This window comes from Mastigoproctus giganteus, chromosome 10 (assembly GCF_048544385.1).
Source record: "Mastigoproctus giganteus isolate SK-2022 chromosome 10, ASM4854438v1, whole genome shotgun sequence".
NCBI lineage: Eukaryota > Metazoa > Arthropoda > Arachnida > Uropygi > Thelyphonidae > Mastigoproctus > Mastigoproctus giganteus.
In genome coordinates this window covers 149,486,228-149,501,662 of record NC_143584.1, presented here as the reverse complement: position 1 = coordinate 149,501,662, position 15,435 = coordinate 149,486,228, and the positions used below count along the sequence as shown (strand labels likewise).

The 15,435-nt window shown below is 34.9% G+C and overlaps 1 protein-coding gene across 2 annotated transcripts in view; it reads right to left on the bottom strand.

Annotated features, from left to right (window-relative positions):
- The window catches only part of Ubr3 (Ubr3 ubiquitin ligase), a 452,715-nt gene that overhangs the window by 135,649 nt on the left and 301,631 nt on the right, over window positions 1–15,435 (bottom strand). For both annotated transcript variants that reach the window (XM_090383419.1, XM_090383420.1), the window contains exons 23-24: window positions 6,648–6,790; window positions 6,424–6,534 (exon numbers count right to left, since the gene is read on the bottom strand). In XM_090383419.1, coding sequence (XP_090239545.1) covers window positions 6,424–6,534; window positions 6,648–6,790 — 254 coding nt within the window. The remainder of the gene's footprint in view (window positions 1–6,423; window positions 6,535–6,647; window positions 6,791–15,435) is intronic.

The window sequence follows — 15,435 nt, the reverse complement described above, 5'->3', positions numbered from 1 at the left end:
CATATTGCTCCGGGATATGCGGTGGTTATTCCCTGACCTTTCCGCATCCGCCGTATTTGGTGGTGACGGGCTCGAACCCCGGTCTATTCAAGAAGCGTGTGCTACGCACTGCTGCTCCTTCCCACCTGGCTACAGAGGCGGCTGCTTTCTTGCATCACATGCCTCTACTACTACTACTATAATCACACAGATAGTCTCAATTAGTGACATTATGTCTAGTGGGGAAGAAAGCATATCAAATCTAAAGGAGCAGCATGCAGTGTTCTGAAGATAAACTTTCAATTACCTTCCAAACACTGCTTGACTATGTGTTTAGATTCAATACATTTATTCAATACTCAACCCAAGGTTGCTAATTGAGGCTACCTGTTGAAACAAAATATTTCTGAAAATGATGAACTATTTTAATATAATGCATGAAGAATCACTGCTGATAATCTTGATCTGATTATCACAGTGACTCCATTAAGAATCTGCAGATAAAAGAACCACTAGGCGGCAGTGATCACAGTTTATTGATGTGGGATTTATTTAAAGAAGTAACTACCATCAAGAGTAAAGGGAAGTATTTCTGCTTTTGTAAAGGAGACTATAATGATCTCAGAGAGTTTTTAAATTCTATACATTGGGACCAACAACAAATTCTAAATGGGAATCACTCAGAGAAATAATTATAAACACTACTACGCTTTTCATACCAACTAAGAAATACCATTTAAGGCTTAGACTTAGATGGATGTCAGATGAACTAACTAAATACAGCAGAGAAGAAAAATACATGGGATGGATATAAATTATCAGGAGACACAGAAGTCTACAGTAGATATATGCTAGTCTGTAATCAAGTCAAAGGAGGTTGGGCAAGCCAAGGCAGATTATGAGAAACCTTTGGCAAAGGATGCAAAGAAAAAAAAGCATATGTAAACACTAGAAGGAAGGGGATGAATCACATTGGTCCACGTGATATCGATGATTCAACTGTTGATGATCCTGCTCAGGTTACTGACAAACAGAATAAGTATTTTGCATCTACATTCACACACAAGGAATTCTTTAGAACAGTTGTTTCAGATCGAGATAATTTTTTATTTCAATCAGATCACTTACTCATTTTTGTGTCAATATAATAATTGGTGCAGGAGGGAATTTCATGATGCAGGACAGGTGTAGTGTTAAGAGTCTCCCTTCCTCAATATGTAGATGCAAACAATGCTACATTTCTTTGTCAGATTTTCCCTTGAACTGTTTTACTAGTCTTCCTGTCAAGGTATGGGAAAAATAATGCTAACCACCTTGACAATAAATACTCATTGCAGATTGGTTGTTAAGGTGGTTAGCACTTATTGCTAAAATCTCAAATATCAAAAGCATGTAAAATCTGAAGTTATTCAAAACCTTGATGGACATGAGATCTGAACACTCTTTTTAAAAGAAAACAGCGGTGTTTAAGAATATATAAAAGGTTTTCCTTGCAAAACGCTTATATGTTTGCTTGCTTTTTCAGGGATAATGGGATTTTATCATCAACAAAAATACAGCTATGGAGCATTTTATACAGCTCAAGACAAAAATTATCAAGACAGAAGAATTTTTTTTCTGATAATAGGTATCTCTATCCATGAATAGATCATATGCATTTTCAAAATTCATCTATTCCTTATTTGACTCCAATTTTTGAACAATCTTAGTTGAGATTTCTTCAGTTTTTTTTTTTTTTTTTGCAGCAACCTCTTGTCCAAAGCAGGATATAAAAACGAATGCAAAATAAAAAGAATATAAAAAAAGAAAGAATTCATAGTTTTGAAAAGACACCAGAAATTTTTTTGAATTTCTGGTGTCTGGAGTTGTGTCAGGTACCTTTAAGGTATACAAAGTTTTTCGAATTCTGAAAAGGGAATCCTCTGCCAGTGTCATTATCATCCTTTCTAAATAACTTTCTTGGTACTAAAGGTCTTAGAAAGAGGTTCTGCTAAAAACCTTTGCAGGCCCAGATTTTTGGAAACAAACTCACAGTACATTATGGTTTAGAAAGATGGTCAACAATTTGCAATAACTTGCTATAATCTCTGTACCACTACCTGTTGTAACAAGTTATAGCAAAAATCGATCTTGCTTGGAACTCCAAAGCTGATTTACCATATCATCTTCCATGTAGTACTGGCTTTCAACCAACACAGTTCAAGTTACTTTCTTTCTTCAGATTCCCCAACAGAGTTTTGGGAAATTAAAGTTCCATTATGAACTTTGCTTTGGTTGATTGAAAGCTCACTATTGGAATTCTTCTTGGGTTTTAGTGATGATTCAGAGGGAGTTTTTAATATTTAAAACACAGTTTTTAATATTTAATACGTTTCTGTTGAAGGTTTTCCCAGTTTAAAGCACAATTTATTATTTGTTTGTTGCTCCATTGCAAAATCATGATAAGGGATGTTAACGCTACTAATGAAACTGGTTATTATTTGCAACCTGTAAGTCTACTGGACAATCTCTGTACCACTAACTGTTGGAGGAAGTTCAGACTACAACATACCACTTCTGTTTATTTTCCAATTGATCAAACATAACTGCAACAGAACCAGCCTGAGAACTTTATTGCCACACCTTGTGTTTCTGACCAATGAACCTGCATGATCAGCACAACTCAAGGAATATTGTGTCCTATGATGAACAATGCAAATAAACATTCAGCACATTTGATATCTTCATTGTGAAATGCTATCATCTATTTTTGCATTTCATGCGCTGCATACTGTCCTTAAACTAATCTGTTTGTAAACGTTTGATTACAATAAGTTTACCACCATTTGAAATATAAAAATCACATCTACATACAGTACACAAGACAAACATGGTACCTTGGTGTAAAGCCAATTAACTGAAAGATGTCGTTAATTAGCTTTACACCAAGCATGATGGAATGGTCGCACATTATGGAGAACAAGACTATTATCCTGTTTCTATTTTATAATGTAGAATAGTACTCCTGATATAAATTTGTTGATGAAAATAAGAAATTTAGAGAATTTTTTAAAAAATTTTAATTTTTATGTAGTTTTATTTATTTATTTATTTTTTTTTTTTGAAAAAAGAAACAAACTTTTTAGTAACCATCCATGTTATGATGGTGAAATGAAGATTAGCAGCTATATGTGGTTAATACTTTCAGTTTTCAAATAGACAAGTCAGAAGTTTTGCTTCTGATACAACACAGACAATGTTAAACAGCAGACAACAAGCAACAATAGTCTTCTATATTTGGGCAGTGTTGCTAATTCAAAAGTACAAGGATGGGCACCTCATTGTGGAGGGTTTCACAATACGAGATGTTACAGTTATGATGCCGTACTCAATTTGCAAAAGCGAGTACTCTAAATGCTATAATAAGAGATTGAATTCAATCTGATTTTAAAAATATTATAAAAAAGAAACTGTCATCTGTTCATGTACTAAGGCAAAAAAGTATAATAAAAAATTAATATAAAAAATAATGTTCTTGTCTTGAATTGCTATTGGAGCTACTCAGGTGAGTCTGCCAGTCCTTATGATACTCCAATTCTCATGGTTAACATGTATTATCCTTGTACAAATGGGCTGATTAACATGTAATATGTGCAGAAAATTTTTGAATAATTCTGGGGTAAAACTTTACTCCCACAACCTGAGATTGGCTAACTAAATAAAATTAATAAATCTGGCAAATGTGAAGTACTGGTTAAACAAATAAATGCTGACGTACAGAAATATCAAAAAAATGGCATATGGAGAAAGTGAACATGGTAATTACAACTTTTGCAGAAAACACACACATTAACATAAACACTTAAAACAAGGAGATGTTATGTTTTAAACAGCATACTGAAAAAGAGAATATATTAAAAAGACAAAACTACAAAGCATTATTGAGTCAGTTTGGTGTGACATAACTGCTATGAAATCAAAAATGAAATTGGTGTGCAGATGCACTACACACCAAATGAGTGGTGAATATAATGACAATTTATGCAGACAAGTAGAGTGGGTGAGCAGATATGAATGGGGACATATAATCATAAGGAACTTCATGAATACTAAACAGGAACTGTTCAAAAAAGTAATAGTAGTAGTGGCATGTGATGCAAGAAAGCAAGTGTATGAGCTTATGCAGCATCAGCCAAAAAAAAAAAAAAACACACCATTCCCTCCAAATTCCTGTCCATTTGGAAGGAATGGTGTGATTTTTTTTTCACACCATCAGAATTCACTCATCTTTTTATACCCTTAAAGAGTTATGGTTCCAGGCCTAGACCAAAATTGATGACAGCGAACTGAAGAAGTAAGTGACAGAAAAGAAAGTTCACTGGAAGAATCCAAATTATCAAAGATACCAAAATACGATAAGGTAGACTATGAAATGACTGGCAAAGAGGAACAAGAGCAATAGTAAGTGTTTTTTTGCACATGTGAACACTATAAGGAAGGAAATAAATCATGATGGACCAGTACAGGGCAGCTTTGGAAATGTCACTGATGACACCAGATAGCTTAAACAGAACATGGGTATAATTTAGGGCTTAGCAGTACTATTGGTCGAGATACTAGGTACTGAGGGCTAGATGATCATGTGATCAATGAAGTGATCATTGATCACACATCCATTCATTATATCATGAAGGTGCTAATCCTTGGTGTGTGATTACTGAGGTTGGTTAGCATCTTCATCTCAATAACAGATAAGTCTCAGCAGTTCACTTGAACATCTCACCAGTACCAATTCTGATAGTGTCAAAACATTTAATCTTCTTACTTTTTGCCTGGAGACCTGCAATCCTCGACTTCTGAAGACATCAAAAGTCTCTGCAAATAACTTTTTGCAATTTGTTGAATTTGCAAGAAGAAAGATAACGAGAATGAAAGCTAAATGGATGTGGAGCATTACTATGGATATAATAAAAGTTTTCCAAATGACAAAATTGTATTATGAGTAGGTTATAATTATTTTTTTTAAGAAATTTGTATCCATAAATGTAAATTTTCAGTACTTAAATAATACTAATGTGAAATGAAAGTTGTGGTTTCTTTACTTCATACATAGTTCACATTTCTGTGTAAGATAGGAATATTTCATTGAAAATAATCTAAATGGGGAGGTGATATATTTTCTTTATTCCTCTGTGTTCAGCTATCCTCTGCCAGTAGCTTTAGGGCTTGACCAGAGAGGTTATGTAAATTTAAGAATGGACTGAATAAATTCATGGGTAAATCAGGTGGCAGTTACTTATTTGTTTATTTTTATTTATTTTTTTTTTTTTTAGAGATGATGCTATGTAAGCCTGGTCTTCTTGCATCACTTTGAAATATTGTCAAAGATATTTCTCTCATATCTAGTTAATTTTTTTCCCCTTTTATGTCTTTGACAATTTTCTGTCTGCACATGTTTATAGAAAATTGTTAAAGATGTACTAAATTTTTTAAAAAAAATCTTTTCCAGAACTTTTTCTGGGCATATGTTTTAAAAGGGCAATTAATTTCCAGGTACTTTTTTTTTGGTGACAATACTGTGACAATAATTTTCTGTCTGAACACTACTGTTAAGATTAAAATCAGTATCACTGGCATTCTAATACCTAACATCAATCCTCAGAGTTTTGACATGCTTTATGATAAACTTATACCCAACTTTTAGAACCCAATTTTGATTCTTAAAAATCCCCTAGCTCTGCGCTTTCCAGCCTTTTTTAGTGCTGATACACTATTTACCTGTCAAAAATAATTTAAGATCCCACTCTGAATTTTTGTTCTTTATCTTTAAGTTGATGGTAACTCCCTTTGTTTCAGGCAAAGACACATAAAGATGGGTGGAGGAGGAGACTAAGCAGTTGGCTAAGCACAAGATGAACCTCGAGGCTATCTCAAATTGACTAGATCAGTTATAAGCTTCAAAGAGAAAGAATGTGTCCAGAGCTCACTGGTTGCAGAGAATGAAGCAGATGATGAAATAAATGTAAATTTTTAACGTATTACTCAATAATTGCAATTTAATCAATCAATTATAATAATACATGCAGTGAAAGGAAATCAGATAAAAAAAAAAATGCCAATATGATGTCAAAATTTGGTGACACCCTTTGAGACAATGCTATACCCACTTTGAAAAGCTTGGCCTTAGCTGTTTTTATTAAAAAATTTTCACATTAATCCACACAGTGTTTGTTTAAATCTTCTATCCATAATCATAATTCATAATAATTTTTAATGATAGAATAATCTAGAGAGAAATCAATGATATGTGAAATTGTGTTTTCTGAGCAGGATCAGAAATAATGAGTGGGGGATAAAAAAATAAAAAAAAGAAACAATTCTTGAAGCTAATCAATTTAACATTAACACATTGAAACAAAAGTATTTCAATAAAATATTTTAAGATTTCATAAATTTATTCCCTACCCTTAGAGACTGCATGTACGATTTATGGCAATCTACATGTAAATAATGACCACAAGACTGAACGTGAACACCACCTTCCCATCCAATGTTAACTGCCATCTGCCAAGATGTCTGAAATAAAATTAAATATACCAAATTTTATGGATTCTGAAATAAGAACTCTTAAATAACAACAATATTATTAAAAAATTAAATTTTAGAAATGAACCGAGCTGGTGACTTACACTGTCAAAATGCTGGAATAACAGATCCACTCTACGTTCCATGTAAGCTGCAAGAGATCCTTCTTTTCTTAATTGTAGTCTCTCATCATCATTGCAGGGTAGTTTACGAGAATCTTGATCATCTTGATGGCTATGGCCCAACACTATAAAAAAATGCCCATCATTAATGAATGATAAGTCTGTGTTAAATTTTTTTATCTGGTTCATACCGCTGGAGTGGCAAGAGGTAATGAAATCATCTACATGTAATGAATTAGATTTGTATGACAGTAATTGTTGGACCATTTATTTATACCACAAATATGCCTCTGAAATGATTCTTATCAGTAAAAAATTTGACTGGTGAGATTTCACACCAAATTGAAATATTCTATTCAACAGGGAAGATGTCCTTATAATTCAATTTCACACAGATCTTGTAAGATTCTACATTGTGTCATGCTTTTACCTGATATCAAAAATAAATAAATAATGGCAGGTCCTTCTACTCATCTAATGACCTAGAAGGATCTGCCAAACATGTCAGTTAAGCATTTATTTCTTCTATGTACTAGTTAATTGTAATTAATACATAGGCAAAATGAATGTACTAATTTACCATTCTCATTCTCTCTCTCTCTCTCTCTCTAAGATTTTGCCTAGGCAACCAGTTAAAGATATCGGTCTGTAATTATAGGGAAACTAGTTGTACCCAGCGTAACATATGCCATCTTTCTGATTATGGTGTAAATAGTTTAATCTAAATCCTTCAGTCTTCACCATTCTTGATTAGCAGTGATATAATTCTACAGCAGTCACCTGCGGGATAAATGCATATGTCTCTATTTGCAGGTGGTTCCCAGTCTTCTCCAACAAATATTGCAGCAACCTCCGTTTTGGATGTAGGTGCATTATATTGTCTCTTATCTAAATCCGGGTATTCTATAAATGCCATGCGCACATTCATTGTTGGATTGGCCTGGATTATTTGATGCATTTGTTTATATGACTCAGCAAATGGGTTAACTTGTCACAGTGTTTTTTTTTGATTTGGTAGTTGTTGGCGCATCGGCTTCTGTGGCCATATTGCACCTCCCAAGGTTTTTGCAGTACTTTGATCCAAGCCCGAGGCGGGAATCGAACCCGCGACCTTTGGGTTGCCGGGCAGGTACTTTACCCACTCGGCTAGCCCGGTCGGCACTTGTCACAGTATCTCATCCAATTATTGCATTACTTCAGCCATAACACCCTTGGTTTGATTTTTTTTTAAAACTGTTTTGTTGTTGCTTCAGCAAAATCGAAAATATAAAGTTGTCCATTTCCTGGCTTATTTGCCTCGTTTGGATATAGCAGTGAGACCAAATGGTAAATCTGGCCATGTATTCTAAAACAGTATAGACCATTTCCAGGTGGTGATTTAATCTCTGCACCCATTGATGCAAACCATTGCTGAGTTGTACTCTTGTATATGTTCTCTGTAATTATTTGCTTCACATGTATCTCCTGTAAGCAGCTCTCGTAATAGAGTAGGTGTCTCAGACAGTGGGTCAAGTGAAACCTTTTCATCACGACAGCATTTAGTGTATTTATTTGATGTGTTTAACTCATGTCCCCAATATCTTCCATTGCAATACTCACAGTTGTAACACATATTTCCTTTGTCATGCCCTTCCACATTAATTACAGCTTGTTGATTATTTGCATCAGGTACTTCTATTTGATTAGTCCTACGGCATTTCGCTCTTCTTCTCATTTCCAATTTTGCTTCTCTTTCTTCAATGTTTCTGTCCATCTTTTCAGTCGTAAAGTCTCGTTTCAGTCTCTTAGTCCATCAGATCTCTCCTCTAATGCTTCCTTAGCATTTCTTCTACATTTTATTAAAGTTCTTATACGTTGTTCAGCCATTTTTAAACTTCTTAAAACTTAGAATGGTTTATTAAAATTGAAGACAGATAAAATAAACATACATCAATAGCTTTCAGACATAGGTTGCCTTTCTTCAGTTGAAAAACGTCAGTACAAAAATTAATAAAGAATGTCCAGTATGGTGGTCATGCGAGGTGAACCGTGTAAACGGATGCTGGAAACAATTAGCAGTTGGAAAATTTGGGCAGCATACCTAAGCGTTTTATATATATATATATATATATATAGATGGTAGGATCACTGTCTGATTTTGGAGCTGCTAGGACTGTCACTTCATGTCTGAAAAATATTCTTTTATAAATATCCTATTATACAGCAGGGAGGGAGGTACTGTGTGAACACCATCTCATGTTATAGTGAATCCTGCAAATCACAGTGAATGTCATCTGGTCCAATAACATTTACTTTTGAATGGGATAACAACAATCTGAAATTCCTCTGAAGTAAAATTTTAACTCAGTATGAAGCTTATGCTGCAACACAGGAAAATCGCAAGTTTATGAGTATTCATGAATTTCTAAGGGTTTATCATTATGAAACATGTATAACTACGTTAATCTAACAAGTGCTAGATATTCAATTCAACTTATTTCCACAAAAAGGAAAAAAAAAAAAAAAAAAAACAAGGAATTCATGGATATGGATTTAATCGATATTTATATCCATGAATTCCTTGAGGCTTTTTTTTTTTTATGGAATAATTGCTGGTAGATGAAAAAGTAGCATAAGAGTTTTTATTTGTAAAATAATGTGCATTTATAATAAATAATATACATAAAAGAAATAATTTATATATAATTATATTTAATTTAAGCAATTCTAATGAGATCCATGATCCTGATTCAACTAGTTTGCAAATGTTGCATTCTGGGGTAGTGCCCCTGTTATCAGTGTGGCAACAAAATGTCCCCACGATTTTTAAAAGAGATTTAGGAATGCTCCCTAGACCAGTGGTTTCCAGTAGAGCATCTACAAATATGGAAGGTTCAGTGATTACATGTCCACCATATTTTTAAGACTGCAAAGGTGTGATTTTTTTATATACCAGTCATTTTATGAAATTTGTTCTAAACTGCATGTACACTGGTCAAATGCTTTCATAATTTAACCAGTCTACTGCTTGTGATATTCTTTTTGTGACATGTTTCACTGCTTCCTTCATTAATTCTTTTTTTGGAAAATATGCTTCAGGTCAGAATATCTAGTTTACTATAAACATTCCAGACAGGCTGTGTTAATTTCCAGTATTGTGATAGATATGAACAGAGAAGAAAAATACAATTTATTGCTGGAAAATGAAAAAAAATGTTTGTATCATTATTAAGAAGAACAAGCTTATGTTGATCTTGATATACTCAATATATTTGTTCTAAAAGTTTTCCATGTGAATTGACTTCAGGAATTTTGATGTACACAATGGGTTGTGTACATCAAAATTTTCCAATAAGACTGGGGGGGGGGGGGACATAACTGTATAATAAGACTATCAAAGTCAGTACATGTGATTCAGAGCCCAGCAGAAAAGATATAAAAAAATCTGCTACAAAGATACCAAGAAGGGTTTTTGGGCTCATATATAATTATTAACTAGAACTGCCACATCTTCACATGCTAGTCCATCTTCAAATTTACCATTATGTAATATTATGTACTGATGAAAGAATTAGTTTTCATGTGGTTTAAAACGTTTCATGTAAGTAAAGACACACCACTTTTTATTTACATACTAGTACTATTTTGTGGCTTTTGGGTTATTCTGAGTGTTTGGTACATGATATCTCTACAAGGACATCACTAGATCCTAATCCATTTACTGATCATGAAGAGTCTGCCAATCCTTTTAATTTCCTCTAGATGAAGGGTAATACTTTCCCAATAGCCTGTTCCTATGTGGAAGGGATGATGAGCAAACAAGGGCCTTCTATATGACACATTTCTGTCCTTAAACTTTTTACTGTGGAATATTTGGTGTCATTTTCTAGTTAGCCAGGTTATGCAAAGAAGATCCAAAAAAAAAAAAAGAATAGTTCTTTTTCTTTCCTTTTTCAGATTACAAGTCGCAAGTTTGGAGGCAAGAGCAGCAGTGCCACTTAGTGACCAGTGCTTTATGTAGGTTATTATGAACCAAATATAAAAAAAAATTATATTACTTAATTTAACATTAAAATATATTCTTATAGGAATACAATCCCAGATCTGCAAATTAAGCATCTACATGGTGACCCTGACGTAGACAAAAATGGGGTCAAACTAAATAAACATAAACATTATGAAAGGAAAAAAAACTAAAAAGATAACTATAAACTAAATACAGTCAGTATTCGTATAATACGTGTTTATACTACATGAATTCGATCATACATGATTTATAAATAGGGGAACGATATCTTATATAACAAGAACCGAATTCGCTTATGCACGATTCGCCTTTGTGTTTACAAGAAATGGCCGAACGCAGAATCACCCCAACTGAACACAACACGATAGGAATGAGAAGATTCTGAAAATGTATTTGTTTTTTATATCAGTGAAGGGGAAACACATTTAACCATAATAACGTAAAATTCAACACAATTCCAGCTATTGGTATAATCGCAAATGCAATTAGATCGAGTTTACTACCAGTTTATAACAGATTCCACTAGCAAGAACACAACTGGAAATTGTTTTTGTTTTATGGTAGTAACCCCTAGAAATGTGCTTTAGTAAAATGCGAGGTGTTAATAGTGTATCACAGCCTTTACGGTGCTATTTATTCAGTTGCTATATGCGCGCGCACCTTTGTTTATGTGTATCAAGCGTGCCTCCTCGTTTTGTAATTGTGCTTTATTCCCTAAAAATGAGTAAAATACTTAAGAGTGTGAAAAGGAAGCGTCCTAGTGAAGACACTGCAGATTCAGAGAGAAAAAAGAAAAGCAATATCGATAAACAGAGGCGGACTGGGTCAAAAATTCTTACCTGGAAAAATTTATAGTGGACTCATACTATGGTTTATGGCCAAAATCACACCGGCCTCCGGCCCACTGGGGTTTCCCTGGTAAAACTTATGGCCAGTCCGCCTCTGTCGATAGAGAAAAAAATATGAAATTGTGAAACGCTTTGAGTGAAATGAAAGACCACGTGATATTTCACGTGCTACAGACCTAAATGAGGCAACGCTGAGAATTACAAAGAATGCAGAGAAAATAAAAACAACTTTCATAGCAGGAACAACTCAAAGTGTAATTAAAATCCATTAGATTAAGACACAAATAATTGGAAGAGATGGAACGGCTGTCGTCTGTTTGGATAGAAAATCAAACAAAAAACAAGTTTGCTTACGATAGAAGCAAAAGCATTAGCAATATTTTATTACGTAATAGTCGTAATAAAATACATAAGGATTTTATTACGATTATTTATTGTGGTTGGTAATGTTTTGGTTACAAATGTTTATGCAGCATCAGCCAAAAAAAAAAAAAAAAAAACCCCTCCCATTTCACCCCTCCATTCGTTCCAAATGCCTGTCCAGCTCATCCTTAAACTTATTTAGGCTATTAGCAACCACAACAAAAGATGGAAGCCTGTTCCACCAACCTACAACCCACTGACTAAAGGCAAATTTCCAAACATCTATTCTACAACTATTTTCCCTCAATTTGCAATTGTGGCCCCTCAGGTTCTTAGTCTGAGCAAGAGGAAGAATTCCATCAGCATTCAGCTTACTCAACCCATTCAAGGCATTATACACCTGAATCAGATCACCTGGCAGGTACCTACTCTGCAGGCACTGCAATTTGCAGAACTTAAGCCTTTCTTGGTAAGAGCACCCCTTTATTCCCCTCATCAATCTTGTCGCCCTTCTTTGTATGCATTCTAGCAACTCTACATCCTTCCTAAAATGAGGTCACCAGACTACACAGTACTCTAGGTGTGGCCTGATCATTACCTTGTATAACGGGATAATCACCTTCCTCTCCCTGCTACCAAAATTCCTATATATCATTGAAAAGACTCCATGACCTGCCCTGGCAGCCCGTTTGTACTGCTCAGCAAACTTCATATTTGACTGCACAATTACCCCCAGGTCTTTTCCACTTTCCTGAGTGTAGTACCACACAGTTGGTACATTTCTCTTCTGTTATTGCTACACATACGCAGTACTTGGCATTTGTCAATGTTAAACTTCAGTTGCCACTTCTCAGCCCATTTCCCCAACTTATCTAGATACAATTGGAGTAGCATACTGTCTTTACTGTCGTTAACAACCCTGCCAACCTTTGTATCATCTGCAAATTTGGACATTAAACATGATATACCTTCATCAATATCACTGATAAATAAACAAAACAACAATGGGCCCAACACTGAAACCTAGGGAACTATACTAATAACATTTGTCCACGAAGAACAATGCCCACTGATTACCACTCTGTCGTCTCCCACTCAACCATCCTTTTATCCATTGTAGCAACTTACCCTTAATACCATTCTGCTCCAATTTGTACAATAGTCTTCCATGCGCAACAGTGTCAAAATCTTTCCTGAAATCCAAATATATGATATCAAAATTGTTTTTTGCATCCAGTTCCTTTGTAACCACATCATAATATCCTATCAAATTTGTCAGACAAGACTTTCCCTTAACAAACCCATGCTGTGCCTGAATTATTGCTGCAGTCTTGTCTAGATGATCCTGCAATGCATCTTTAACCAGCGACTCCATTATTTTACCCGGAACAGAAGTTAAACTAACTGGTCTGTAATTACTCGTGTCACCCTTCGATCCCCCTTTGTGAATTGGGGATACATTTGCACATCTCCAGTCCGTGGGAACCTCCCCTGAGTCCAAGGATGCTCTCATAATTATGGCTAAGGGTTTGCTTACTTCCTTTGCTGCCTCCTTTAATATAACTGGATAGATCCCATCCATCCCAGGTGCCTTCCTTATGTTTAACTTTAACAATTTCTCCTCCCCTTTGCTCTCAGTTATTACAAAATCACTTAGCTCTCTGTTAGTGTCTGATAAACTTCTGGCACTCACTCCCCTCACTGAATAACTCCTCATGTGTGAATGTAGATGCAAAATACAGTAAACCCCCGCTATTCGCGGGGGTTACGTTCCTGAGAAATGCCGCGAATACCGAAAATGCGAATACTGAGTTATGGCTCCCATAGTAATAAAGGAGTTCTGTTCCAAAGTATGAAATATATAAAAAAATGTCTATGTATGTATTATATGTACCTTCATAATATGACTATGTACATAGACAGCACATAGTAAAATGCACGCATATGGCATCGAAATGAAAATAAGAAACAATTTAATATTAAATGTAATATTTATTAGAAATTTCAAACAAATCTTTCAAACCAGTGCCTTTGCTAGCTGTTTGTTTGTTGTTTGCTATTTGGTTTTTAGGAGCATTAGCAACTAAGGCCATATTGCTCTGGGATATGCGGTGGTCATTCCCTGACCTTTCCGCATCCTCCGTATTTGGTGGTGACGGGCTCGAACCCCGGTCTAATCAAGAAGCATGTGCTACTCATTGCTGCTCCTTCCCACCTGGCTACGGAGACGCCTCCTTTGCTAGCTAAAAAAAAAAAAAAAAAAAAAACTTATCCCGCCAGTGCTATCACCAGATTCGCTAAAGTGTTGATAAAGGAGTTTTGCCTTTTCACGAGTGATGAGTGAAATTAACGGAATTTTATTGAGTTTGGTCTTCTATCCACAGATTTAAAGCTTTTTCCATTTTTTTTCTAATTTAACATCACGAGTTACAGAGAAAAGTTTTGAAGCAATTTTTTCTTCTGATTTCTAGATTGATCGTACCGTTGACTCATTGATTTTATAATGTTTTGACACTGAGGAGACATTTTCACCATTACAAATTTTGTCTAATAACTTAATTTTATTGGCTAATGTCATCACCTTCTTTGATCTTTTCACATTTCCCTTGTTATTCGTAGCCATATTTTTGTACGGGTAAAAAAGAACTTGTCCACAATAAAGTCACTTTCTTCTGCTAACAGACTCGAAAAAGTCTGTTTTACCCTGCAAAATGGCAGATTTATCACTTTTGTAAGCATATCAATTTATAAATTGATAAATTTATTCAATTTATAAGCACATAAATTAAAAGCAAACGACGAAACCTTCCATGACAAGTGCATAACAAACTGAACAAGGATTAGCGAGAAACATCCACGCCCGCGATTTTGCACCCCCCCCCCCACCCACTGAGCCTTGTTTTTGACCAGGAAATATAATTTTAGCCACACTCATGTTTTTTTTATGGCAGAAAATATTCACGGCGCTTTAAAATTCACATTTTTTTTAGGTTTCATTTTATATTAAATCAGCGACCACGAATAGCGGGGGGGTTTACTGTACTCATTCAGTTTATCAGCTACCTGAGCATGATCATCAATAGTCAACCCATCTATATTAAGTGATCCAATCTGATTCATCCCTTTCTTTCTAGAGTTTACATAAGTAAAGAACTCTTTGCTGTTTTCCTTAGCATTCTTTGCCAAAGATTTCTCGTAAACTGCCTTTGCCTGTCTAACCTCCTTTGTGACTTGATTACAGACTAGTTTATACCTGCCACAGGCTTCTATCACCTGATACTTTATATGCATCCCATACATTCTTCTTCTTTCTGCGACGAGCCACATTAATTCATCTGACATCCATTTGAGCCTAAACCTTGAACAGTATTTCTTAGTTGGAATGAAAAGCCTAGTAGCCTCCAAATTAAGTCACTGAAGGCTTCCCATTTAGAATTCAACATTGGTAACATCATCAGTTGATCCTACTGTACAGAATTTAAAACTGTCTCAGACCTCTGTAGTCACCTTTAGGTTGTTATTGTTATTTGGTTTTTAGGAGCATTAGCAACTA